Raw genomic sequence first — 25,381 nt, 5'->3', positions numbered from 1 at the left:
ACCTCATACCATTGGCCTCAGCCCCTGGATCCAGCCTGTCCAGATCCCTCTGCAAAGCCTTTCTACCCTCAAGCAGATCAATGCTCCCGCTCAATATAGTTGATCTATGTTTACTATTTTGTGAGTGTATATATGATAGAGATGATGTATAAATATAATAAGACCTAATATGGTGAATCTAGTGAGAGGAGACTTTCAGCATTAATTTGGTGGCTGCTACATGGGAAGTCACTGTGACTTTATGATTACTTCCTAGTTTGCTCAGACATCTTTTAGGACTGCTGGAGCATAACATTTCTTTACTTGCTATTTCTGTGTTGTAAACAGAAATGATATTTGCAAAAAGTTTTCAAATGTTGTGGCAAAATTGGAGAAATAAGCACAGAATAGAATTTTTGTACAGGTCTAGCAGAACATTTATAATATCATTATTATTTCTAATATTACATTTGAACTGTAACATTTGCCAGTATTTAAAGTTAAAACATGCGTTTTCTTTTTTCGTTAGTTATAAACTTGATATATTTCATTAAAAGGGAATTATATACTCAGTTTTTCTTAATAATTTAAGTTCCAGATTTTGCCCTTATCCAGATACATTCTGTTAGAGAAAAACTTGTTGCTGTTTAAAAAATTCTTGCAAATAAAGGGAACTAATAATGTAAATAATCTATATCTTGAGTTTAATGGTATTTAACATTTTGCATAATTGAATTTTGTAATTAGTAGGATTGCAACCTTAATTTGGTTAATAAAGAATACGAATACATTATGTTGTTTCTATTTTACATTTCTTAGACTTTCTTTATTCTTTGTTTTGTAGCAAAGTACCAATATAGATGTAGTTCGTTTTCCATGCGTGGTTTACATAAATGAAGTACGTGTCATTCCTCCAGGAGTGAGAGCTCACACAAGTTTGCCTGACAATAGGGCTTATGGGTAAGTGAAAGATATTAAGTGTCTAATTCAGGAACACCTTCCTGTCATTTTTTCTTGAACTTGTAAATCTCAATAGAACCTCCTATATAAAAAGGTAAAGTGCGTTTATGTGTCTGCTGAACTTGTAATTATTTTTAGGAATTATTTAAACACTATAATTTGAAGTGGTTTTTTTCCCTTGTTAGTCCTACTTACTCTGATAAGGAGCTCGAAGGGTTTAATTTTTACTTCTGTTCTGTTTCCAGAGAGACATCCCCACATACATTTCAACTGGACTTGTTTTTCAACAATGTCAGCAAGCCAAGTGCCCCTGTTTTTGATAGGCTGGGGAGGTAAGTACTTCCAAGATTCGTGCATGACTTCATTATCTGCCGTTTCTTCCTGAGAATTTTTTTAGTGCAGAAAATGCACAATAGAAAATCTGTATCTCCCACAATTTTTGTGTTTGGTCTGGTTTTTGCTAGTTCATGTTCTTGCCCTTTTCCTTCAATCTATGTAGGAGGACAGAAGTTCATGCTTAAAAGAGGAGAAGGTTCTGGTATTTCTAAATTTACAGAGCCCATATATATTAATGAAAAGTATTTTGTAGAAATAAGTGATTTTGCACTCTTGTTTTTAAGAGCATGTATTTATTCAGTGTTTTATTATTGGCTTATGTGTTTAGTACTGGTGTGTTTCATTGCTGTAGACATGCTTTATATTAATGGAAAAATAACTGTGTGTTTTACTTAACAGCCTTGAATATGATGAAAACACTTCAATTATTTTCAGACCCAATGCAAAGGTAATGCAATGTCATTTAAACCTCATTTTCTACATGTCTGTCATTTAGGTATAAATATGATTGTGTGTGGTGCGTTAGCATTGTGTAAAGCATTTACTGTGTAGGATCTCGTTCTAAAACCTGCCTGTAGTTCAGATGCTCATTACTTTAGAGTCTGCATTTATAATGGCATGAGTTGTAGAAGATTGCTTGACAGTTCCTGTGGAGATTACCAACAGAACTATGCACTACTTACGAGCAAAGATGAATCAGAACATTGTGGCTGCAGGCCACAGCTAAGCACGTCATTTTCAGTTCTGTTTGGGCTTATTTCATTCAGATCAGTGTTCGTGTGACCCATTTTTTTTTCATTAATAGGTGTAGTAGATTAGGCAATATATTGCAAGGAATTGAATGCTTTTAGAGAAAGATCATTTATTTGTTGCAATGATTGATATATTCAAAGTTTTCTCGGTTTTCAAAATGTGAGGTGAAGAGATACTTTAATGTTCAGTTCTCCTTTCCTGCTTTTATGCAGATACTGATACAGTGATATTAAAATAACTTTTCTGAAGTTGTCTTGTGTTGTTTTTAAGTGCTTTTTCTTTTTTAAAAAACCCAGGTCAACACGGATGGATTGGTTCTAAGAGGGTGGTACAACTGTCTGACTTTGGCGATATATGGCTCAGTCGACAGGGTAATAAGTCATGAGAGAGAGTCACCTCCTCCACCCCCACCTCCGCCACCACCTCCCCAGCAACAGCCTGGTTTGAAAAGAAACCCAAAACATGGTAAGCCTTGTGAGAAAACATACACATTTTTTTTTTAAAGAATCAACATTACAGTATCCCATCTTAAAAACAAAGAAACAAAAAATTCTTTCATGTTTCAGGTTTCAGTGGCTGTATTTTTCTAGCTTTATGTCTTTGTCCTTTAGTTTTGTATTTTGTTTTAGATTTGTATTGAATGGTTTTAAGTAGATCCTTCTCTAGTGCTTTTTTGAGGGCGGGTTACTTGCATTGATATTAAAATGGCCATGAATAGAATCCATGAGCAAGTTTCTGTTTCAGTTTTGGTTTTAGATTTAAAATTAGAACTGTCTTGTTCAAGGTACAGCTATTGGGATGCAAAATTTTAATACTCTGTGTAGTAAAAAACAATCGTAAACTGTAAAAACGAGTTGATTAAAATGTAAACTTTTTTTTTAAGGTAACTCAGATATTATTGGTAGAGTTACAGTATTGCTAGTGTCAAAGCCAAAAATGGCAATCATCCATTTTAATTTTAACCCAATATTATGTTAACAAAACATCAATGGTATTAATAAGCTTGCATATTAATGTAGTTTTTGTTTACATCAAAAGTGACTTCAGATAACTGCCTCACATACTGCAAATGCAGAATACAGATTAATTAATAGCTGGGAAATTAAGGTGTTCCGTAGTCAAAAGTAGCACACTGAAAAACTAAAATTTCCTGCTTCTATTGCTGCAATTCCATTAAATGCAAGTTTTTATTTCCACAATAAATGTAGTTGATGGAGAGAAAGAAGACCAGTTTAATGGCAGCCCTCCAAGACCACAACCTAGGGGACCAAGGACACCTCCGGGTCCTCCTCCTCCTGATGATGATGAGGATGAACCTATGCCAGTGTCAGGTATAATGAGAACAGACTGTATTTTATCTGCTGCACATCGCTGCTTAGTGGAGGCTGAATTCTGTGTTCCTGCCTGGTGTGAAGTTTTCTGTCTGCTGTTGCTCCTGCTGGACAGATTCAGTTTTAGGAAAGGGATTTGAAAGAAAATCTGTTGGCTATGTTAAATTGTATTAATTTAAAAGTTAGCAGATTTGAGAATATCAGCTGTTGACCAATACACTGCTTGAACATGCGGCTCATATTTTGTATGAATGTTCTGTTGACTCTGGTATTCGTTGCCCTTCTCCATCCCTCTGCAGCATCTGCTGAGTTCTCTGGTCTCTGTATGGGTTAAAAGTGCCAAGAACTCTACATGTTTCTTTATAGTCTTACCGAACTAAATGATTTTTGTTTGTGTTCAGTCAAATCACCTGAAGATTTTCTTCAAGATGCTTTTTTTTGTATCTCCACTGTGCGTAATGCAAAATTCTAAGATGTATTATTGAGCATTGGATTTTGGAGAAGTACTCTTATTTCTTCAACTTTGTATATATTTTTAGTGGTTGGGGAAAAAGAAGATGATGTGGACCATAGGGAGGATTACTTTGAGCCCATTTCTCCTGATCGAACATCCATTCATCAAGAAAGCCAGTATTCTGATGATGGAGAAGTGGAGGAAGATCAACCAGAAGAAGGAGAAGATGAAGATGATGTGGATGTTGAGGAGGAGGATGATGATGATGATGATGATGGGCATACGGTAGAGAGTATTGCTGATGAGGAAGAGGAAGAGGAGGAGGAAGATGAAGATGAAGAAGAGGGTGAAGAGGAGGAAGAAGGTGAAGGTAAGTGAAGTTAAGGAAAAAGATTAAGTTTATGAAATTTTGATGGCAGTACCATTACGATGACTAGGCCTGAAAAGAACTGGGTCTTTTTCCCTTGGTCATTGCATCATCGTCTGCCTCATTGATGGTTCTGCTATCTCGAGAACAGTATTTTGCTGTGTAATATTTATTCCTTTATAGTAAATCTTCCTGTTACTTTCTATAGAGGAAAATAGGTACAGCTTTTATAGGTGAGAGTGAACATTCAATCTTGTTATCTTTTTTTGCTTAAAAATGTAGGAAAGTGGTGAAAGAAATTATTTCTGAATTAAAAATCAAAGTTGTTTATGTAATAGTATCAGTAGTCATCTTCTTGCATTACTTAAAGTTCATGCTCATGCCTGTGTAAAATTTCAGGCTAGAAGTTTTATAATAGCTGAGTTAAACTTTTTGCTTTATACATTTTTTAAATGTCTGTGTTGTTATATAAAACATCTGTCAACTGGGGCTTTCTCTTTTATCTGGAGAGAGAAAGCTTTCTGTATGTTAGTGTGTGATCGTTCTCCAACCAGTAATATTTGTATTAAATAAATTATTCCTTTTTTATTTTGAGCAGATTCTTGGCAATCATGCACTGATTTATCCATAATCCACTTTATTTCATAACTGAATCGTTTTCTTTTTAGGAGATGATGGATATGAGCAAATTTCAAGTGATGAAGATGGAATTGCTGATCTGGAACGTGAAACATTTAAATATCCAAGCTTCGATATTGAATATACTCCTGAGGATCTGGCATCTGTGCCTCCTGTGACATACGAACCTTTCGAAAGGGAGCTTGGACCTCTTCTATACTTCAGCTGCCCTTACAAGACTGTATTTGAAAACGAAGTTGGTAAAATAAAGAACCAAGACCCAGAAAAAGAAAATTCAGGGGCAGTGGAAGCCTCAGTTAAATTAACTGAACTGTTGGAATTATATCAAGAAGAAAGGGGTGCAAAGTGGGTCACTGCATTAGAAGAAGTTCCGAGTTTAATAGTAAAAGGATTGAGTTACCTGCAGGTGAAAGACGCAAAGCAAGACTATATTACCCAGCTAGTAGACTGGACCCTGCAAGCTTTAAACCTTCAGGTAGCTCTCAAACAGCCCATTGCTTTGAATGTCCGACAACTCAAAGCTGGGACAAAATTGGTATCGTCGTTAGGAGAATGTGGGACTCACGGAATAACAGCACTCTTGCAGGCAGGAGTTATTAATGTGTTATTTGAACTGTTGTTTGCAGATCATGTATCATCCTCCCTTAAACTTAATGCTTTTAAAGCTTTGGATAGTGTTATTAGTATGACTGAGGGAATGGAAATGTTTCTAAGGGGTGGCGTTGATGTACATGAAAAAAGTGGTTATCAGAAACTCCTGGAACTCATACTGTTGGATCAGACTGTGAGAGTAGTAACTGCTGGTTCTGCAATTCTCCAGAAATGTCACTTCTATGAGATTTTGTCAGATATTAAAAAGGCGGTCGACCAGTTAGCAGAGAACACCCCTTCTCTTCCTAATCACACGGAGCCAGAACAGGACCAGGACATGTCAGGACTTGAAAGAACCAACCAAGAGTATGAGAATGATGTGGAGGCTCCTATGGACATGGATCATCTTTTGGAATCTTCTAATATAAGCGAAGGAGAGATGGAAAAACTTGTTAGTCTTCTTGAAGAAATCTTCCATTTGATGGAAACTGCACCTCATACAATGATTCAGCCACCTGTGAAATCGTTCCCAACCATGGCACGCATTACAGGCCCTCCAGAAAGGGATGATCCTTACCCTGTCCTGTTTAGGTATGACAATTGCAAACTCACTTTCTAGAGTGTATTTCTTCCAGCTTGATACAGATATTATTTAAGGATGTCCTTGCTGACTAACACTTTTCTAGATGTTTGACTTTGTACTTTATTGGAGGATTCTGGATTGTGCTTATAAAGTCTGAGAGAGTTTGATAGTTAATGTACCTGTTATTTTGTTGGCTTTCAATCAACCTAGCATGCACAAAACAAGACGTTAACCTCTTGTTATTACTTGTACTGTTCTAGCACTTCAATTGTATTTATAGATCCTGGCCAGTTATGCTAGGTGCTGTATAAGTGCATATTTGAAAATAGTTATAGATCTAGAGTGTTTTCCCTTTGTTGTCGTTGAACATGTCTGTGCATATGGATAAGATGAGTCTGGAATACCTCTCTCTGTATGCTGTGCTGGCCAGCCCCGGTTAGAAGTTGTGCAGACGTGTCAGCGTAGCTCACTGTTTCACAGCACAGGCAGAGGAGTTGAGGCCTGCCCGCCTTCAGCCATTTAAAGGATCTGGTGGGCTATTTCTCTCTTAGCAAGTTTCTGTCTAGAAAGTACTTCTCTAAGTGCTAACAGGTTTCTTTGATACTAGAGGTGTAGATCATGTCTGAATATAAGTATCTACATGCAAGGAGTCTTCAAATCACCACTTCAGTATGCTACGATGATTGATTTCTTGGCACATTTAAAAGATTTAATGCAGCACTGATGATTCAGATACAGCAAATTTAATAAAATATAAAGTGTCATTTTGCTTGTAGTTAAGGTAAGGGGTTTTTTTTTGTTTTGGGTTTTTTTTTTTTTGAGATTAAAACTTTGTATTTAGGGATTTGTTTCCTGTAAATATGATAGCAATTATGTTTTGTAAGATTAAAATTTTATACTACTTCATAATTAGTTATTGTTTCTCATAGTCCACAGAGCAATAAGTACTGAAGCTAGGAGGCATGTAATTTTATATAATATTATTATACATTGTTGGCTGATGATTGTAATATTACTGATTATTTTCCTGTTTTTTTTTTCCAGATATCTTCATAGTCACCATTTCTTGGAATGCATTACTTTGCTACTGTCTATTCCAGTAACAGGTGCACATCCAGGTGTGCTTCAAGCTATACGAGATATCTTGCGTTTCCTGGCACAGTCACAGAAGGGTCTTCTTTTCTTTATTTCTGAATACGAAGCAACGAACTTGTTGATTAGAGCACTTTGTCAGTTTTCTGATCCGGATCAAGAGGAAGGTCTCCAATCAGATGGTGCCAATGAGGATACTTTTGCCCTGTGGCTCCTGCATTCAACACAGACGTTACAGTGCATTTCAGAATTATTCTGCCACTTTCAGCGGTGCACAGCCAGTGAGGAGACTGATCATTCAGATCTGCTGGGAACACTTCACAACCTTTACTTGATTACCTTTAACCCCGTAGGAAGATCTGCTGTGGCTCACGTATTCAGTCTGGAGAAAAATCTTCAAAGTCTTATTACCTTAATGGAGTACTATTCCAAAGAAGCTTTAGGGTAATTTATGCATCTATTTATATCCTTTAGGTTTTTACATTTTAAAAGTATCTATCTTTTATAAATAATTCAGTAAATCTAAAATATTTTTTTTCTTTTAGATCATGATGTTTATGTTTAAAAACAAAACAAAACAACTTTTAAGTAGGAGAACATAATAGAAAATCAGGCCTGTCATTTGTAATCAAGTGCTTAATACCCAGAATCGGCATAGGTCATCCACAAAGATGTTGTAATATAGGTCAGATTTTTGGCTATATGAAAAAGTCAGTAAGTAGGCAGTTTTCATTCAAGCATAAAATTTGACTGTGAAACAAGCAAAAGATTTGACTGAGGAAACTGTACACTGCACACTTCCCTGGGGTGGGAATCTCTCAGTTCATTGTTTTCTCTGGACAGGCAGTTTTACTACTTTAGGTGGCAGTGCTTTTAAAAAAAGATCTGCAAAACGGGCAAAGTTATGGAAAAGGATTTGTGTGCTGCTTGACTCACTTTTGTGGATATGGAAATAAATATGAAAATGTGAAAGAAAGCTTTTGCTTTTCAGAAAGCATAGGAGAAAATTGTTTGGGTTTTTTTTGGTTGATAATTATATGGGGCAATCCTTGCTGAAGGTAAAAGTTCTGTAGGTAGATCTTCAGGGGTCAGAGAATTGAAATCTAGCAGATATCCAGTTGTATTAGCTGAGATCTAAAGAAAATCCTTATTGTCGTTTCAGAGACTCAAAGTCTAAGAAGTCAGTTGCTTATAATTATGCCTGCATCCTTGTTTTGCTGGTGGTTCAATCTTCCAGTGATGTCCAAATGCTGGAACAGCACTCGGCGCCTTTGCTGAAGCTTTGTAAAGCAGACGAAAATAACACCAAATTGCAAGGTACAGTATGTGTCATTATCAACTGAATTGTTTGAACGTATAGAAGAAACCTTTTATATGTGGGTAATTGGTGCTTCACAATCATCTGGTTTGGATAATGTATATAATGAAGTTCCTTTTCCAGCTGCATCTGATTAGTTGAGTCACTGAGATAATGTGTATTTTTTTTTCTTCTGTTAATAAGAGTTGAATAGGAAATTCTTTACAGTTAAATTACTTCTCAAGTAATATTAACTACCATGAATTTTGGATAATTACAGGAAGTTTGAAATTATTTCTGTGTTAGAAAATTGGAGAGCAAATTTTAGTAAAAATGGACTAACTAGTCAGTGAGCTGACTCTTATTTTTGTTGTTTCCTTTAGCGATGTAGCCTTACAGAGTCTTTATATACTAGGAAATAAACCTGGGAGTGTTTTCTGGCATCTAGGCCAACTGGCATGGAATACTCCATGTTACCTTGTTACTAAATCTTTTGACTTCCAAACTGTCTCAATGTATTCCCTGGTTTGAGTTGACTCACAGATCAGGCCCAGGTCATTCGGAAAAAGCCTGCTGGAGACGATTCTGACACCTAAATGTTGAAACTCTGATGTCCAGAATTGTGCTCTGCACTGCTTAGCTGACTCATGTAGACATACCAATAATTTCTTCCAAAACTTACATGCACTGAAAGAAATCAGAATTCTTCAAAGTTTTAGTTTAAATCTCTCCTCTGCCATACTTTAATTTCTTTGCTCCTCACCTGATCGTCAGTTTCGTGAGAAGCGGGGCTAGTTTATTTAACCAAATCATGAAATTAGTTTGAGAATAGGTGTCAATTCATATCCAGTCAACCTTTGAACCTTCCCATTCCTTTAAATATTTTCAGGAACAATAGGTTTTAAAACTTTAAATCTCCTGTCCCAAAAAATTGGGACTTCATGTTATTCTGGACAGAGAGAGACTGTTAATCTATAAGGACTTCCAGAGTGAGTATGTGTTACAGGTGCAGAAATTGGCTCCATTTGGGTGTTTAATAGGAGTTTTGTATTCAATTTGTAATAACCTGTTATGTACATTAAGAGGAATGTGCTTTGGTCCTTGCTTTTGATGGCTTTTTCTTTAGCTGGCAGTGGGACCCTTAGTGTCTTTTATAAAATATGTTTAATTACAAATAATACAGATAATAAGATGAAAATTATTTGAGTGTTTGGGTTGACTTGAGTCAAATTGTGTCTGTTTATGTGAGGTGTATTGTGTTCTGAAGTCTTATTTTTGTTGATGCTTTTCAGTTGGCTACAACTGCAATGTATGCCTCACAAATTTCACACTTGGCATTAGTACCTGTCTTGTAAATTAAGTACATTTTTATTGAAAAAAGTTTTAAGTTCATAAACGCATTGACAAGTTACTTGATTAGCTCTGTCTTTTTTTTCCCCCAGAGCTCAGCAAGTGGCTTGAACCTTTGAAAAATCTTAGGTTTGAAATAAATTGTATTCCAAATCTCATCGAATATATAAAACAGGTTAGTAAAATACAGATAGATGCTATCTTTTCATTGTGTTCTATAAGCATAGACCTTCTGTCATTTGATATTATATCTTAGGTGTGTACTAACATATGATATTTAAAAATATATACTATTATCCAAAATAGAAGTTTTTATTAAAGCTTATGATCTAGGCCAGTTCTTGCACTCAGTTATATTTATTGAAAGGTAACTACATGATGCAAAGATCCAACTGTTTGAATCTTTTAGCTTCCCATAAAACCACAAAGCAACATTGACCCTTTTTTTGCTTCTGCCATATTTGTGACTGCTTTCCAAAAGATGGAGTAATTGAATTTAAATTTTGTGGAATACTTGCAGTAACTAAATACAGAATTTGAATACTAAGTACTGGTTGTAGAATTTCTTCCTTGCAATACTTTTTTTTTTTTTTTTTTCCTAAAAGAATATTGACAGTTTGATGACCCCAGATGGAGTTGGTCTTCCTACTGCACTTCGCGTTCTTTGTCATGTTGCATGTCCACCGCCACTGGTAGAAGGTATAGTTGATGTATTTGTACTGCTTAACATAGAAAACTTAGTTTTCTGAGTCTTCTACTTAAATGTGTCTAAAGTAGTAACTGTGATTGCCCGGGAGAAATTAGACATACAGAAATGTTTTCTTTTTTGTACAGGTCAACAGAAAGACCTTAAATGGCATCTTGCAGTTATTCAGCTCTTTTCTTCTGAGGGAATGGACACCTTCATCCGGGTATTACAGAAGCTGAACAGCGTGCTTATTCAGCCTTGGCGGCTCCATGTCAACATGGGCACCACACTTCACAGAGTTACTACCATTTCTATGGCCCGCTGTACACTTACTCTCCTTAAAACAATGCTAACTGAACTCCTGAGGGGTGGATCTTTTGAATTCAAAGACATGCGTGTTCCGTCAGCACTTGTTTCTTTACACATGCTCCTGTGTTCTATTCCTCTCTCAGGCCGCTTAGATAGTGATGAACAAAAAATTCAGAATGACATTGTTGATATCCTACTGACTTTTACACAAGGTGTTAATGAAAAACTTACCATTTCTGAAGAAACTTTGGCAAACAATACTTGGTCTTTAATGCTGAAGGAAGTTCTCTCTTCAATTTTGAGAATTCCCGAAGGCTTTTTCTCTGGACTTATACTGCTTTCAGAATTGTTGCCTCTTCCGCTGCCCATGCAGACGACTCAGGTATAATTTAGATTTATTTAGTTTTTAAAGAATTTTAATTATGTGTAACACTTAGACCAGTTTTGTAGTTGTGGAAAAAATAGATATATGAGAGGATGAATTAAAATTTCTGTAAAGCATTTGTGTTCATATAGGTTCTTTGAAGATACATCTTTTTCATCAGGATCAAAATTGTTCTAATTTGGAGCATCTTTTTAAATTAGTGGTCATATGTTGTTCTTTTGTCCCTTGTGAAATTACCTAGACTCCCATTCTATTACTTAAATGATTGGCTATGAAGCCTTTTAATTTAACCCTGAATACCAAACTCGCTATATTAAGGCTCTCCTTTCTTTTGGCATGGATCTTGAATTTGTGATCATTAATAAATAAGCATAAAAGGTGTGTGACGACACGTGCTCCCAAAGGAATACCTAATTTGCTGGAATTGTGCCTTGTCATTCAGTGATAATGATGAAAATGGCATTGCGTGTTTTTGATGAGGACAGTATTTTGTTTATACCTTGTGGTAGAATTCAGGTTTTATGATAAAAGTCGAAAGGAAAAACTTGCTGTCCTTCTGTTCCTGCAGGTAATTGAGCCACATGATATTTCAGTGGCGCTCAACACCAGGAAGCTGTGGAGTATGCATCTTCATGTTCAAGCCAAACTGATACAAGAGATAGTTCGATCTTTCTCTGGTTCATCTTGCCAGCCCATTCAGCATATGTTGAGACGTATTTGTGTTCAGCTGTGTGACTTGGCTTCGCCAACTGCACTTCTTATCATGAGGACTGTATTGGATCTGATTGTAGAAGACCTACAAAGGTATCTTTGTTTTCTATTGCGAAGATTTCTTTAATGAACTATTAAATTCACCTCGGTTCTGTGTAGGAGATTTAGCAGGAGGAAAACATTTTCAGAAATGCTACTTATCCATTATGAACTGAATGAATTCTCAGTCCAGTGCTATATATTGTGTCCTGATAATGCTTAGTGTTGCCAAGGAACCATCTCATAATTTCAAGTTTTGATGTAAACAGTTTCAGATTGTATGTTTATGGTAAGTATTTTAGGAAGACTTTCTTCGGGCTGTCCCTCAAAGCCTTATCTCATCTGTGAAGTGCTTCTAAAGGACCTATCTGATAGAAAAAAGAAAAGTAGGCCAGTAAAATTTTCTGTACTGGGATTTACATAAGGAAAATGTGCAGATGTTTGTAAGCTGGTGGAAGTTGAATACTACAAATTCAGAGGGATTTGAAACAATGATTACTGTTTCTTTAAAAGCGTAATTATCCACATAGAATTAGATGCTGTTTGTACTAAAGCATATTTATCCATGTGCAAATAGTTGGCCTATAGTGTGTAAAATGCATAGTAGATTAGTTAATTTATGATGCAACCAGAGGTCATTTCGTGAAAGTTGAGCAGTTTTCACAAAGTAAATGAAACTGTAAGTTTCAGTACATAAATTACGTGTTATTTTTAAAAATGCAGAATGACATGACTCCTGTAATGGTTGTATTTATAGTTTTTTTGATTACTTTAAACCAGCTTTTTCAAAGTGCATTGATATCCTTTCAGCAACGCAGAAGAGAAAGAGAAACAGTACACTGGACAGACCACTCGGTTGCTTGCTTTATTGGATGCCCTGGCTTCACATAAAGCTTGTAAATTGGCTATTTTGCATCTTATCAGTGGAACTACTAAAGGCGATGAAAAGTATGCAGAGGTTTTCCAGGAGCTCTTGGCTTTGATGCGATCAGCTGGCGACAATGTCACTCATCAACAGTGCGCTGAATACGTGACTTCCCTTTTGCAGTCCCTCTGTGATCAGGTATTTTCTATATTTAATGCAAAATGTGTATTGATAGTTGTAGGAGACTAAATGAGGTTATTTCTTACGTGTCTGCTTTTTTCCAAAAGAAAAGAAAACACATCAAAAACACATCAACATTGTTAAAACACAAAAAGAAAAAATTCGCGTGGTTAGCTGCTTTGGCAGACTTCCTGTCATTTGCTCTCGAATGTCAATCCTTTCATTTTATGTTATCTCTTTTGCATTATGTGTACTATTATGGTAGCTCATTAGAGACCAAAACCTGAATGGCACGAAGATTGACTGTCCCCTCAGCTGAGAGAGGGATGCCATTTCTCCCTATCGGCCACTGGCAAAACTTCAGCTGTCACATCTGTGTATCTCTTAGCTGTCTAACTGAAACCTCTTAAAAATGTATTCCAAATACAAAGTTATGTATGATATACTGCTACCATGAAGCTCCGCCATTTAAAAGAAAGCATAAGTTACCAGAGCAAAGTAAGAAATGTTATCTGAAAACTGATTCATAGACTGGCCCTGGTACTTTCTCATTAGTTGCATGCATAGATTTGCATGTCATTAATTGCCTTACTAGTTGCATGTATTTATTTGCCTTAGTGGTTACCCACTTATGCAAAGGACATTTTTCCATTGTTGGTCAGTAGAGATTAATCAGCCATTTGCATATAAACAAGAGCTCTTTGCCCATGCAAATTCATTGTGAAAGTCACTCGTGTTTTATTTTACGTAAAATGCGGAGGGACCAGTAGATGTTAAACTTCCTAAGTGGTTCTGTAGCCTCTTAACCTTCATAGAACCATAGAGTCATAGAATATCGCAAGTTGGATCTATAAGAATCATTGAATCCAACTCCCTGCTCCTTGCAGGACTACCAAAAGCTAAACCATATGACTAAGTGCATCATCTAGACGCTCCCTGAACTCTGACAGGCTTGGTGCCATGACCACTGCCGTGGGGAGCATGTTCCAGTGCCCGACCACCCTCTCAGTGAAGGACCTTTTTTCCTAGTGTCCAACCTGAACTTCCCCTGATGCAGCTTCATTCCATTTCCTTGTGTCCTATTGCTGGTCACCAGAGAGTGGAGATCAGCACCTCCCTCTCCACCACCCCACTTGAGGAAGCTGTAGCAGTCGCCATGAGGGCACCCATCAGCCTTCTCTTCTCCAAGCTGAACAAGCCAAGTCACCTCAGCTGCTCCTTATATTTTGATGAATGTTTTGAGATTAAGGGGCAGTTTGACTACCTAGGCAAGCAACTGTACGCATATTATCCAGTGACTGTTTGGCTTTTAGTTGTGGCTCTGCTATCAAATTTCACCCTTCGAAGCTTTTATGTTTTTAAAAATCAATAATGGTTTGTAACCCTTAAATTAAAAAGGATATTCTGGATTAGTATTTTAATAGTAATAACTGAAACACTGGAATAAGATGATAAAGGGGTAGTGAAAGAACCGAGTGCTTCTGACTTAATGTATGTTTTATACGTATTGCTGGTATACAGAATGCATTTTTTACGATGTGTATAATAATAATTTTTTATAGGATATTGCACTCATTTTACCAAGTTCGTCGGAAGGTTCTGTGTCTGAATCAGAGCAGCTTTCCAACTCCTTACCCAGCAAAGACCTGATGCCCTTAATTTGTGACTGTCTGATGGAAACATTAACTAATTCTGAGAGCAGTTACACTTGTCTGCTGACATGTATCCGAACAATGATGTTCCTTACAGAGCATGACTATGGCTTCTATCACTTAAAGAGGTATGGTGTTTTAAGATATCGCTGACAACTTAAAATGATTTCAAGACTTATGCAGTGTGAAATCACTTCCTACTCATTCTAGTAGGAGATGTTGAGGATAATGCACCTGAACTTTCATTTCCCTTTGGAGCTTCATGCAGTGTTTTGGTCTTCCTTCACTTGAGGTTTTACCTCTGAATCATTTCCGCAGTATGCACACAGGAGCACTTTCTTCTAAGAAAAAAACAAATAATTGAAAAAAGGTTTTTACACTCCACTTCCCCACTTCAAGGCTGGAGGATTAGGATGAGATATAGTGCTTGTGTCCTTCCCTTTTGAGTCACTCGGTAGTTAGAGCTCTCATCTGGGATGTTGGAGAGCTGTCTGTCGTTCCCTCTGTTTTGAGGGGATTCAGTTTGCACTTCCCCAGAGTATTCTGACCTCCAGGCAATTAAGGCTTCTGAAATGAGGATTTTTTTTTTAACTACTTTTGTTGACTCCACTCCCTTTGGAACAGAATATATATATACAATGGACAGTATTGTGTTGTTTTGACGCTTAATTCCTTGTCCTGTATTTGAATCTGTTTCTGTTGACTGAAGGTGAGGTGGAAAGAGACAAGAAAGTTGTGAGGTTCCTGAAGAGAAAAAGGTAGTACATGGAGCCTTGTCAATAAAAGGTTGTTGAAAACACCCATCTACGCAGTGCTATAGAAATGTGCTGCTCAGACAGCAGGAAGCTCTATACAACCTGCAAATGAAAAATCAGCAGGTTAAAGATGCTGTTGTTTCTATGATCCTGTAAGTCTAGCTGACAGCTTCAGTGCCCAGCCTTGCTGTTTCTGTGTTGGTGATTACCTTTCTGGTTTGTTTCTGCAGTTAGGCATCATGGGATGCAGTGAAATTGTAACAGCAGGCATGATTCTGCTTTATACCTAAGGCCTTTCTGCAAGCAAATATTTTTGTACTCCTATCCCTTTTCCGCCAAAGATAAAAATGTAATTTTTTGCAGGTTTTAGAGGTATTACTGTAGTATGTATAGCTGTCTATGTGCAGCCTGAAATATCTGCAGACAGCACTAGTGAGAACAACAGTCTAGTACGGAGAAAATAATGAAGCTCCAGCTTCGTAATCAAAACTCAACTTGATAATTGTAAAATTTACCAAATGTATTTTGTATACGTGTTGTTTTCTTACAACAAGTTGCAGTGGAACGGTCACAATGTATGCACTAATAAAGTATTTTCTCTCTTTTCATTATGAAAACAGCTCTCTAAGAAAACACAGCAATGCTCTGTACACTGTATTAAAGCGAGTAATAACGAGTTTTAGCAAAGACACAGGTGAACTGGCCTCTTCTTTTTTGGATTTTATGCGACAGATTCTAAACTCTGAGACACTGGTAAGTGAACGTGTATCGAATACTTAGAAAAACTTAGCTGCTTTTCTTTGAAATCTGCAGTGTGAGACATGTTCAGTAACAATTCAGAAAGCAGTTGACTATGCTGATTGCTGTGTAAGGCTTTTCCATCAGTAGTGTTAGTGCCATCTTTAGTTTTTAATGAAATCTGTGAAAGCTGGGCAGAATATATGTTTAGTAAATAAGAGGGGTTTTCAGTAGGAAGAACGACATATTGATTCATATTGATTTCCTCAGTGAATAGCATGCTATTGCGTCCAGGTTTTAGATTCACAGTATCCTGTTAGAGAGTTGCTATATTGATATGTAGTATAGAAAGGAATCTAAAATATTTGTTAATTCTCTGATACAGACCTCAGCTTATGTAGGAAAGGATTGCATTCATCTTGATGCAGCATCCAGACTTGCTTATTGAAGTGTACTTTCTTAAAATATTTTGCATAATACATTTTTAAATCAGGAGATTACTCTTGCTTTGCTAGATTTGCTCTAATGTACATTTGAATTCTAAGGGGTTTGCAGTCCAGAAGCATAATGAATATTTAGGTGTACTTATTTCCCACTTGTCAAATATTTCAGGGATGCTGTGGAGATGACGGAAGCCTTATGGAAGCAGATGGATCTCATCCAGGCAGAACGCTGGGTCTCACTACTGCAGAGTTGAAGCATCTACTGCAGAACAAAGAAGAAACACCAGAAAAACTGCTGCTTGATCTGGAGAAACATGTTATGGTAAAAGAATTCAAATAATCAAGTTGATGTTTTGTCTTGTATCTGAACGTGTTTTTAAAACAATATAGACTATCCCTCCTTGATGAGAAGGATGCGCAGTTCTGTGGCATACGTTGCGGAATTGGTGATAGCTGTTGCCATTGTTGTAATACTGAAGTCCAAAATCACCTATTCTGATGCAGGGTGGATTCTGACTTCATTGTTTGTATTGTGGTAATACTAAGAAGTTTCAGGTAGGGTTGAGATCCACTTCTGCTGAGAGTCTTGCACACCATAAAAGCATAGGCAATTAACTGTGCGATGAAAGGCAGCGAATGCGTGCAACAGAGAGCACTGGATAGTGGTGAAACAGATTGTTAATCTAATAAATAACTGGAACCAGTGCTTAGCAGTGACCAGTAATAAGTGGAATACCCAGCAGTCAATACTGGGGCTGATATTGTTGGATGTTTTCATCAGAGACCTGAACGATTGATACATGTTCGGTGAATTTGTGGATGACAGTAAGCTGGGGGCGTGATTAATGTGACAAACAGCAAAAGCCTCAATCCAGAGGAACCTCAAGAAACTTTTTAGAATTGATTTAGCAGAAAACTTGTGTGGTTTGTTAGGCAAAACGCAAAGTTCTGCAGTGAGAGCAGGATAACACCATGCTTTGATGTGGGCTGGGCTGAAAAGGGCCAGGCGTTTATGGTGGATGTTAGGTTGAACGTGGGCCAAGAGTGCGTAGTCACTACAAACAAGGCAGACAGTGTTCTGAGCCATCCCTGAAGGAGCATGGTCAGCATATCAGGGGATCTTACTGTCTCCCTCCACAGGATGCAGGTGAGCTCTCATACGGAGTGCTGCATTCAGCTTTGGCCAGCTTTGTCCTTTTACAGTTCTAGAGAGATGTATGGAAACTGAAGAGGGTTCTACCAAGGCGGTCAGGGACCTAGAGCACAAATGCTGTAGAGAGAGGAGGAGGAGGAAGCTGGGCTCGTTTAGCCTGGTGGAGAGGGCTAAGGAGCTATCTCAGAGCTACTTACAGCTGTTTGGGGGATAGTAACAAAGGTGGTGGAATCAAACTCATTTTGATAATTACAGATAATAAAACAAGGGGTGATGGCCTCAGGTTGTGGATTCAGAGGATCAGGCTGACATTAGGAAAAGAAAAAATCATTGAGGGAGAAGTGTAACGCTGGAACAGGTTGCTCATTGTGGCTGTGGACTCTGTCACTGGAACATTTTTATAGACGCAGCTAGATAAAGTTATGGCTGACCTGGTCTGGCTTTGATTGATAGTCCTGCTTTGAACAGGGGTAAATTGGACTTTAGGACAGGCAGAATTCAATGCATCCAACGTTTCTGTGCTTCTGATCGCAAATTTAACTCTAATATGCAAATCTAATCCTACATAATTGATGTCAGCTGTGCAGTAGGTGGCTAATTTAGAAGTCTGTAAAACAGCTGCTCTGCAGCTTGTTGGTCACAAATGCCTTTCCAGTGCTTTACTCCCTACTGTCCCTTCCTTGGCCGCCTACATCTGTGGTAAAAGATTAAAAGCCACAACTGCACTGAAGGAGAAATAGCAGACATTTAAGATGTTGGAATGCTCTAGCAGAGAGCTTGTTAACTAAAACCTGGGGTGATGCCGCCTTTGAGACTCTGTTATTGCATCAACTGGAAATGAAGACTAGAATGTGCGTGTGGTGATATAGTTTGTTTTACAGCATCCTGAGGAGCTCTCTGCTGTTTTTTGTGTACTCGGGTGTCTCAGTTTCACTATTTGTGGAGGAATAGACTGTTTTGTGTAGCATCCCCTCTCCCCCGCTTTTTTTCTTAATTAGCAAAAGCATATTTCCTTCTCTGAGGAGGGGAAGAAGTTCTGACTTGTGCTGTGTTGACTTAGGATCGTTCTAAGGAAGATGATGGCCTTGAATCCTTACTGGACAACATCGTTGGAGTGAGGCAGATGTTGGAATCGGCAGGTGATTCTTGTCCGCTGAGTGACCAAGATGTAGAGCCTATTCTTTCTGCACCAGACTCTCTTCAGAATTTGTTTAACAACAGGTAAAATGGTTAAGTGTGTGAGCGTGCTACTTGTGGTTTACTTAAGACAATGCAATAATTTATGCATGAGTATATTACAAACAGGATCTAAACAGCACTGTTGTGACTGCCTACTAGTCCCAGTGTGTTTAATTTTCATGCAAGTGTCAAGGGTAAGCAGCAACATTCACCCCAGGTTCCGTAATACTGCATATGCTTGCAGTTGGTTGTAGTTCATAACCGAATAGGCATTTGTTTTGTTGCAGGACTACCTACGTGTTGGCAGACGTTATGGATGACCAGCTGAAGTCCATGTGGTTCTCACCCTTTCAGGCTGAAGAAATAGACACTGATCTGGATATGGTAAAAGGCTTCATTAACATAACTGAAGTGGATTTAAAAATGGGGGTTTACCTGAGCTAGTAGCATCAGAAATTCAGATGACCAAACGGTTTGTTTTCCTGAGCTCACCCTTGTAAATTGACCCAGATGTAGGGGTTGGCATTTGTCAAAGGTTGTTATCAAATGCCTTCAGGTTCGCTCAGAAGCAGGCACAAAATTGGCACCTTCCACAGTGCTCTCACGCAGAAGTCCTGTCTTTTAGAGGAACAGTCGTATCAGTCCTAACCTGCTTTTGCAATGCCGCTGGGGCTTTTCAGCAGTTTGTGTTAAAGGTAGACAAAGAATGTGATTTATTTTCTTTTCCTTGCTTGTCTTGTGTCATTGCAGTAGAGCAAAGAGCCTGATAGCTACGCTTTCTTTTTAAAAAATCTTTGCTCTGATGTGACAGAAGTGGAAAAAATGGCAGTAGTAAATGAAACTACTGGCACAAAAACTTTTCACAGTATTTGAAACTTGATTTTTATAATGTAAATTTTAAGTGTCAGTTTGAAATACATATGAAAACGTTCCCTTTTTTTTAACTAAGCAATTGGCAGTGTCTTAACTTACGTGAGAAATAATCAGTTTCTGTTGACGTCATTGCCTTCACTCTTTTTTAGTTTTAGTCTTTTTTAATTTACATGCAAACATACTTGTGTTTTAATTTCTTAAGCAAAACCAAAACTGTCGATTGCTGTATAAAAGCAGCATTAATAAATTTATAGGACTGTAGCTTAAGCAAGAGAGTGCCTCAGTGTAGGTCATTTAGTGACAAGACAGGTGTTCATACGTGAAAGCTGTGCCCTTGACTTCCTTGAGATTCAGAACCATCAAGACAATTTTGCTGCAGCTCTGCTGCTTTTTTGTTTTGTTACTGCTGCTTTTTGCTTTGGGCCACAACTACTGTGTTAAAAGGTAGAGCTTTTTTGCTCCAGTAGAAGGACCCTAGCTGAATCTCTTCCATCCTGGTGCAGCATGTTTTCTTCTTCAGAGGGTGCTAGTAATGATTGTTGTGATAAAACTAAACTCTGTCATTGCAGGTGAAAGTTGACTTAATTGAACTGTCAGAGAAGGGCTGCAGTGACTTTGACTTGCAAGCTGAACTGGAGAGGTCATTTTTGTCAGAACCATCGTCTCCTGGCCGCACAAAAACCACAAAAGGGTTCAAACTCGGCAAGCACAAGCATGAGACCTTCATAACTTCAAGGTAAGATGAGTTTAAGGAGTAAACGGTTAGTGTTTTCAGCACCGATTTGTATATTCTCAAAATGTCAAATACCTTTTGAATTGAGTCTTCAATGTAGAGAATGCCTTATTTATGTATGACTACATTTTTACATTAACCAAATAAATCATGGTTTGTCATGACAGTGGAAAATCTGAGTACATAGAACCTGCGAAGAGAGCTCATGTTGTGCCACCACCAAGAGGAAGAGGCAGGGGAGGATTTGGACAAGGAATTCGACCACATGATATCTTCCGTCAGAGGAAACAGAATACGAGCCGGCCACCCTCCATGCACGTGGATGACTTTGTTGCTGCAGAGAGCAAAGAAGTGGTTGCTCCAGATGGGATACCACCAGCCAAAAGGCCACCGAAAGTGTCACAGAAGATTTCTTCACGCGGTGGGTTCTCAGGGAATCGTGGAGGACGAGGAGCTTTTCACAGTCAGAACAGGTTCTTTACGCCACCTGCTTCAAAAGGTATGTCATTTCCTGTATTAGAATTGGAGTAAATGAATGCTAAAAATGCTTTGGTAATACTAACCCAATTTACTAGCAGTTAATCACCCTGGTGTGAGATGTTCCTGAAGGAGCATTGTTGAAATAAGTTGTTAAACACTAGAAAAGGTTCTCTGGAGTGCTGTGGAATTGAAACAAGGCTACCAGCTCCTGTGTTGCCTCTCTCTCCCCCTCTCTTTTACAAAAGGAGTTTAGCCGTTTTCTTCTAGCAGCTGTTGGAGTGCTTCAGAGATGCAGTCAGAAAAATAAAAAGCCCTCTCTACTGTTTGTGACATGGTAGTTCCTGAAATCAAGCGTCACAATACATCTCTGGGTCTAAATGAGGCTTTTAAATAAAAGGAGTGAGGATCCTGACAAGAATAAGATGCAATTTTCAGTCAACCTGGAGATTTTTATCTACAGAATGTTATCTACAGAAATTTATCTACAGAAACAGAATTTTTTTCATATATAGACGAGGTTGCATTCCTTTCTCTTCCATCCCATAATTAGGGCAAGTCTTGGCACAGTAGAAACAGAAAATACTGCCATTTAGTCAAATTATAAATACTAGGGTTTACTTTACCAAAAAAATTTAAAGTATAGTAGTCTGTCTTAATGCACCAGATAACGTGAACTCTTTTAAACTTGAGTTCATGTCTGAAAAACAGATATTTTCACCCGATTCTACGTATAATACGGCAACTTGTAGGCTTCGAATTAGAATACCAAGAGTATGTTCGTGCAGAGTAGCTTTATGTATTTGAATTATGTAAATATTATGTTTGCCACCCTGAATATTATGAAGATTGAAATGAAAAAAAAAAAAAGAAAGAAAGGTGATGTTTGCTCAAGCGTGTGCTTTCTCTCCCTATCTAGGAAATTACAGTCGTCGTGAAGGCGCTCGAGGCTCAAGTTGGAGTGCACAGAGTACGCCCAGGGGAACCTACAATGACAGTAGAGGTGGTCAAAGCAATTTTAACAGGGGTCCACTGCCACCATTGAGACCATTAAGTTCAGCAGGTACATGGTATTCATATGGGCATCGAACTATAGAGAATTCCTTGAATTTCATTTTTGCTTTACAAATGAAACCATGCAAGGATGCTGCAAACACCTTGAAATTCAGCAAATGTTTTAAGCATATATGAACAGTTGTCACTGAGACTGTCAAATACATGCTTTCGTACGAACTGCCCTGTAATCCATAGAACTTGCTGAATTGAACACTTGATCGCAGAATCTTAATTTTGCATTCAGATTTTTGCAATTCAGTTGTCTTCGAACCTACATGGTAATTAGAGAGAGCCAATCCAAGCAAAAATGCTTGCCTAAAAGAAAAAGTGAAAATTAAAAGGAGAAAACAGACCCCGTTTGTGTCTCATCTGGTTTTTGTTTCTTATGCTTTCACAGCAGCTACTACGCCTAGGGCTTTTTTTTTTTTTTTTTTTTTTTTCCAACTGAGTATACTTTTCTTTGCTTTAAGGCTACCGACCGAGTCCTCGCGATCGTGCTTCCAGAGGCCGGGGAGGAATTGGACCGTCTTGGACAAGTGCTAATAGTAGTAGCAGTGGTGGCTCGAGAGGGAAGTTTGTTAGTGGAGGCAGTGGAAGAGGTCGTCATGTACGTTCCTTCACACGATAAAATGAGGCCTAATGGAACAGCCCAACCATGGGGACTTCTGTGAAGATGACAAAGAAAAGCAGCGGCACTAAAGGACCAATTCAGAGTTCTGGTATCTGGAGGACACCAAGAGAATATTTTTGTCTGAAGAAAAGTTTTTGTTTGATACAAGACTTGAAATTTCAATAAAATTCAAGACTTTTTGTGTACAATTGTAAATTTTTTTGTTCCTTTTGAAAGAATGTTTTAATTTTTTTGTGGACTTCGGTAGACAATACTCAGTAAAGAACCTCTTTGAGTTAAGACTTGAAGGACTTCTAAAATATTCTTTGTGCCAAAAGAAAGGTACAGGTGTTTTGTGTGTGACTTATTACTGCAAGAAAATTAAAAATATATATACGTGTAAGGCAATTTTAGTTTTTTCTCTCAGGTTTAGAGCCATTAGCCCTTTTTTTTCAGCCACTCTGAGTTATTAATGAATGGAGGTCCATCCGACAGCAGTACAATTAGCAGGTGATAGAAGATTGACTGAAATGAATTAATCTGTGAACGAATACAAATGTAAATGTAATTTATGTAGGTTTTGTTGTACATCTTTGGCAATGTGATTAGATGCTTAAATAAGATACCACACCTGTCAAAATTAGTAGAAAATCTGTCATTGACTTCAGGGAGCATAAGAGAATATTCTAGCATTTACTTTACACCTCCAGCTCACGCATCGGGAGCACAAGAGTTATTTCATTGGAAAATGGAGTGTGCTTTGAAGTTAAAAGGCGAGATACCTGTACCCTTAGAGAGCCTGGAGTTAATTAGTTGTCTGCCTCTCTGCTGACGTACAGAGTTGAGGGGGGGCCGTACAGACAGGTGTATGAACTGAACAACCACGTAGTGAGGCAGTTGTGCTAAACCTTCCCTTCGAATAGACGGTTTGGATCTTTTGTTTCTGTAACCGGACTGAGGTACAGTGCAAAAAGAAAAACTTTGAGAAGTGTGAATTCATAAAGAAATGTTACCACTAGATGCAACTCTAAATTTATTTTCATATTGACTTCAGTATGATTGAAGTAAGCTTTTTACACATTTGCATTCCTTTGGGCTCCATGGGATTTCATAGGATCAACAAATTCTCAATAGCCTTTTATTGCATTTTTGGAAGGGGTGAGGAGCGGTAGCTTTTTCTAAAGGCCATATACAATTTTTACAAATGAGCTCTGCTGTCTGACTTACCTGAGCTCGATTTTCACTTGTGCTTTGGTCTCTTGACATTACGGAAGTGCTATAAAGGGGTCTTCATCTACTTAAAGAAGGCGCAGTTGTAATGTTCTCGTTTTACATAATCTTAACTTAATTTGGACAGCTCATCTGCCTTTAACGCTCTATTTTAAGTGTTTCTAAAGTATAATAATACTTTAAATTGATTTTTTTTTTTTAGCTTTATACTGCTTGGATAAATTAAGTAGGTTTTTATTTGAACCACAGAAGGCCCCTATTATGTGTACTTTCTCTGTCTGGAGACTGGGACAGCTCCCGCTGTCTGAGAGGTGGTTGGTTTGCACAAAGTCAATTGACGTAACCTATGAAAGTGGTAAACTTCTGTTAATTGACTGGGTGCAGTTAAAGGGAATAGTATGGGTTTGCAAAGGTATGCGTTTTAACATTGTTTAAAATGACCTGAACAAAGATTTGGATTGGAAGTCAAAACAGTTTTATGAATGGTAAAATAAGAGGAGGATGTAATTTTACTAATAATGCAATTGTAATGACTAAAATGGGTGGAGATCTCGCAGGCATTACAGGTATTAATGCTATTTTTTTAAGTAGCACTGCATAAATATTTTTAAAGCTGACTAGCTCCTTTAGACCACGTGTTTAAGGTTGTTTTATTTTTTTAGAAACTTTACTGTGTTGGAAACTAGCAGGGATATGAATAATTTGCTTTCTGTCAGGGAATTTGAAATGAAAAGTAAAGAAAAGTGTCAAGCATGGAATCGATATGTAAATATTCAGTACTGGTTCTTGAAAGTTTAAAATATATGGCATGTCACACTAGTCATTTTCAAACTAGGAGGAAATAAAGGGTTGGTTAAATTGTTTGATGTATGGAAGCACTGTAAATCTAGTTAAACTTGAAAAAGAAGTATATGTCTATCATGTTCGGTTTTTTTAAAAAAAGAATTTAGTTCTGTGACCCTTCAATGCAAAGTGGTTCCTTTCCTGGATATATTCAAGTTGAAATAATGCTGTTTAAAACTTGGAGTTATTTGGTTTGCTCTTTTAAACTGGCTTCCTACCGTAGTAAATAACACTTTAAGCATTGAATTTTGCTTTTTATACTCTGCCCAAAAAGACATTTCTGAGTTTTGTATCCTGACTGGAGCACCAGGAGGCAGGTGTCGAAGTACTGCTTGGTGAATTGTGAGCTGACCTGATGAGCAAACACTTACTTGGGAGGAGTGAGCGGGGCAGAACAGATCCACAGTGCAATGGTTCTCCCTCCTCGGGTCCCGCAGCTGAGCACATGCACCGTGTGTGTGAGAAAAGGAGACACGCTTAACAAAGGCTGCGCCTCTGGCTGAAATGTGGAAGAATTGCCCTGGTTCAGCACGGAGTTAACGGAGTAGTTTGTGTCTGGGATAAGGGTGAGGGAAGTTGTGGGCACTTTTTTCTTTTAACTTCTAAAATCTTTAGCAGCTTTCGCTGCAGTTACTGCTCTCTGCGACTACCAGAAAGGAGGTTGTGGCGAGGTGGGGGTCAGTCTCCTGGGTGACAAGGGATAGAACAAAAGGAAATGGCCTCAAGTTGC

The 25,381-nt window shown here is 37.9% G+C and overlaps 1 protein-coding gene across 1 annotated transcript in view; it reads left to right on the top strand.

Annotated features, from left to right (window-relative positions):
• Positions 1-24,774, top strand: part of VIRMA (vir like m6A methyltransferase associated) — a 28,431-nt gene extending 3,657 nt beyond the window's left edge. The window contains exons 2-24 of the mRNA XM_074577438.1: positions 824-939; positions 1,185-1,271; positions 1,675-1,723; positions 2,325-2,493; positions 3,237-3,359; positions 3,899-4,183; positions 4,849-6,001; positions 7,038-7,529; positions 8,248-8,402; positions 9,825-9,907; positions 10,338-10,431; positions 10,567-11,111; positions 11,683-11,918; positions 12,675-12,927; positions 14,472-14,689; positions 15,937-16,069; positions 16,667-16,819; positions 18,711-18,871; positions 19,117-19,213; positions 20,272-20,438; positions 20,603-20,934; positions 21,832-21,975; positions 22,439-24,774. Of these exons, the coding sequence (XP_074433539.1) occupies positions 824-939; positions 1,185-1,271; positions 1,675-1,723; positions 2,325-2,493; positions 3,237-3,359; positions 3,899-4,183; positions 4,849-6,001; positions 7,038-7,529; positions 8,248-8,402; positions 9,825-9,907; positions 10,338-10,431; positions 10,567-11,111; positions 11,683-11,918; positions 12,675-12,927; positions 14,472-14,689; positions 15,937-16,069; positions 16,667-16,819; positions 18,711-18,871; positions 19,117-19,213; positions 20,272-20,438; positions 20,603-20,934; positions 21,832-21,975; positions 22,439-22,596 (5,403 nt within the window). The 3' untranslated portion in view covers positions 22,597-24,774. The remainder of the gene's footprint in view (positions 1-823; positions 940-1,184; positions 1,272-1,674; positions 1,724-2,324; positions 2,494-3,236; positions 3,360-3,898; positions 4,184-4,848; positions 6,002-7,037; positions 7,530-8,247; positions 8,403-9,824; positions 9,908-10,337; positions 10,432-10,566; positions 11,112-11,682; positions 11,919-12,674; positions 12,928-14,471; positions 14,690-15,936; positions 16,070-16,666; positions 16,820-18,710; positions 18,872-19,116; positions 19,214-20,271; positions 20,439-20,602; positions 20,935-21,831; positions 21,976-22,438) is intronic.
• The last annotated feature ends 607 nt before the right edge of the window (positions 24,775-25,381 follow it).

The sequence above is a fragment of the Larus michahellis genome, chromosome 2 (genome assembly GCF_964199755.1).
Source record: "Larus michahellis chromosome 2, bLarMic1.1, whole genome shotgun sequence".
NCBI lineage: Eukaryota > Metazoa > Chordata > Aves > Charadriiformes > Laridae > Larus > Larus michahellis.
The sequence above is the reverse complement of the archived record's forward strand: the minus strand, read 5'-3'. Positions and strand labels throughout refer to the sequence as shown.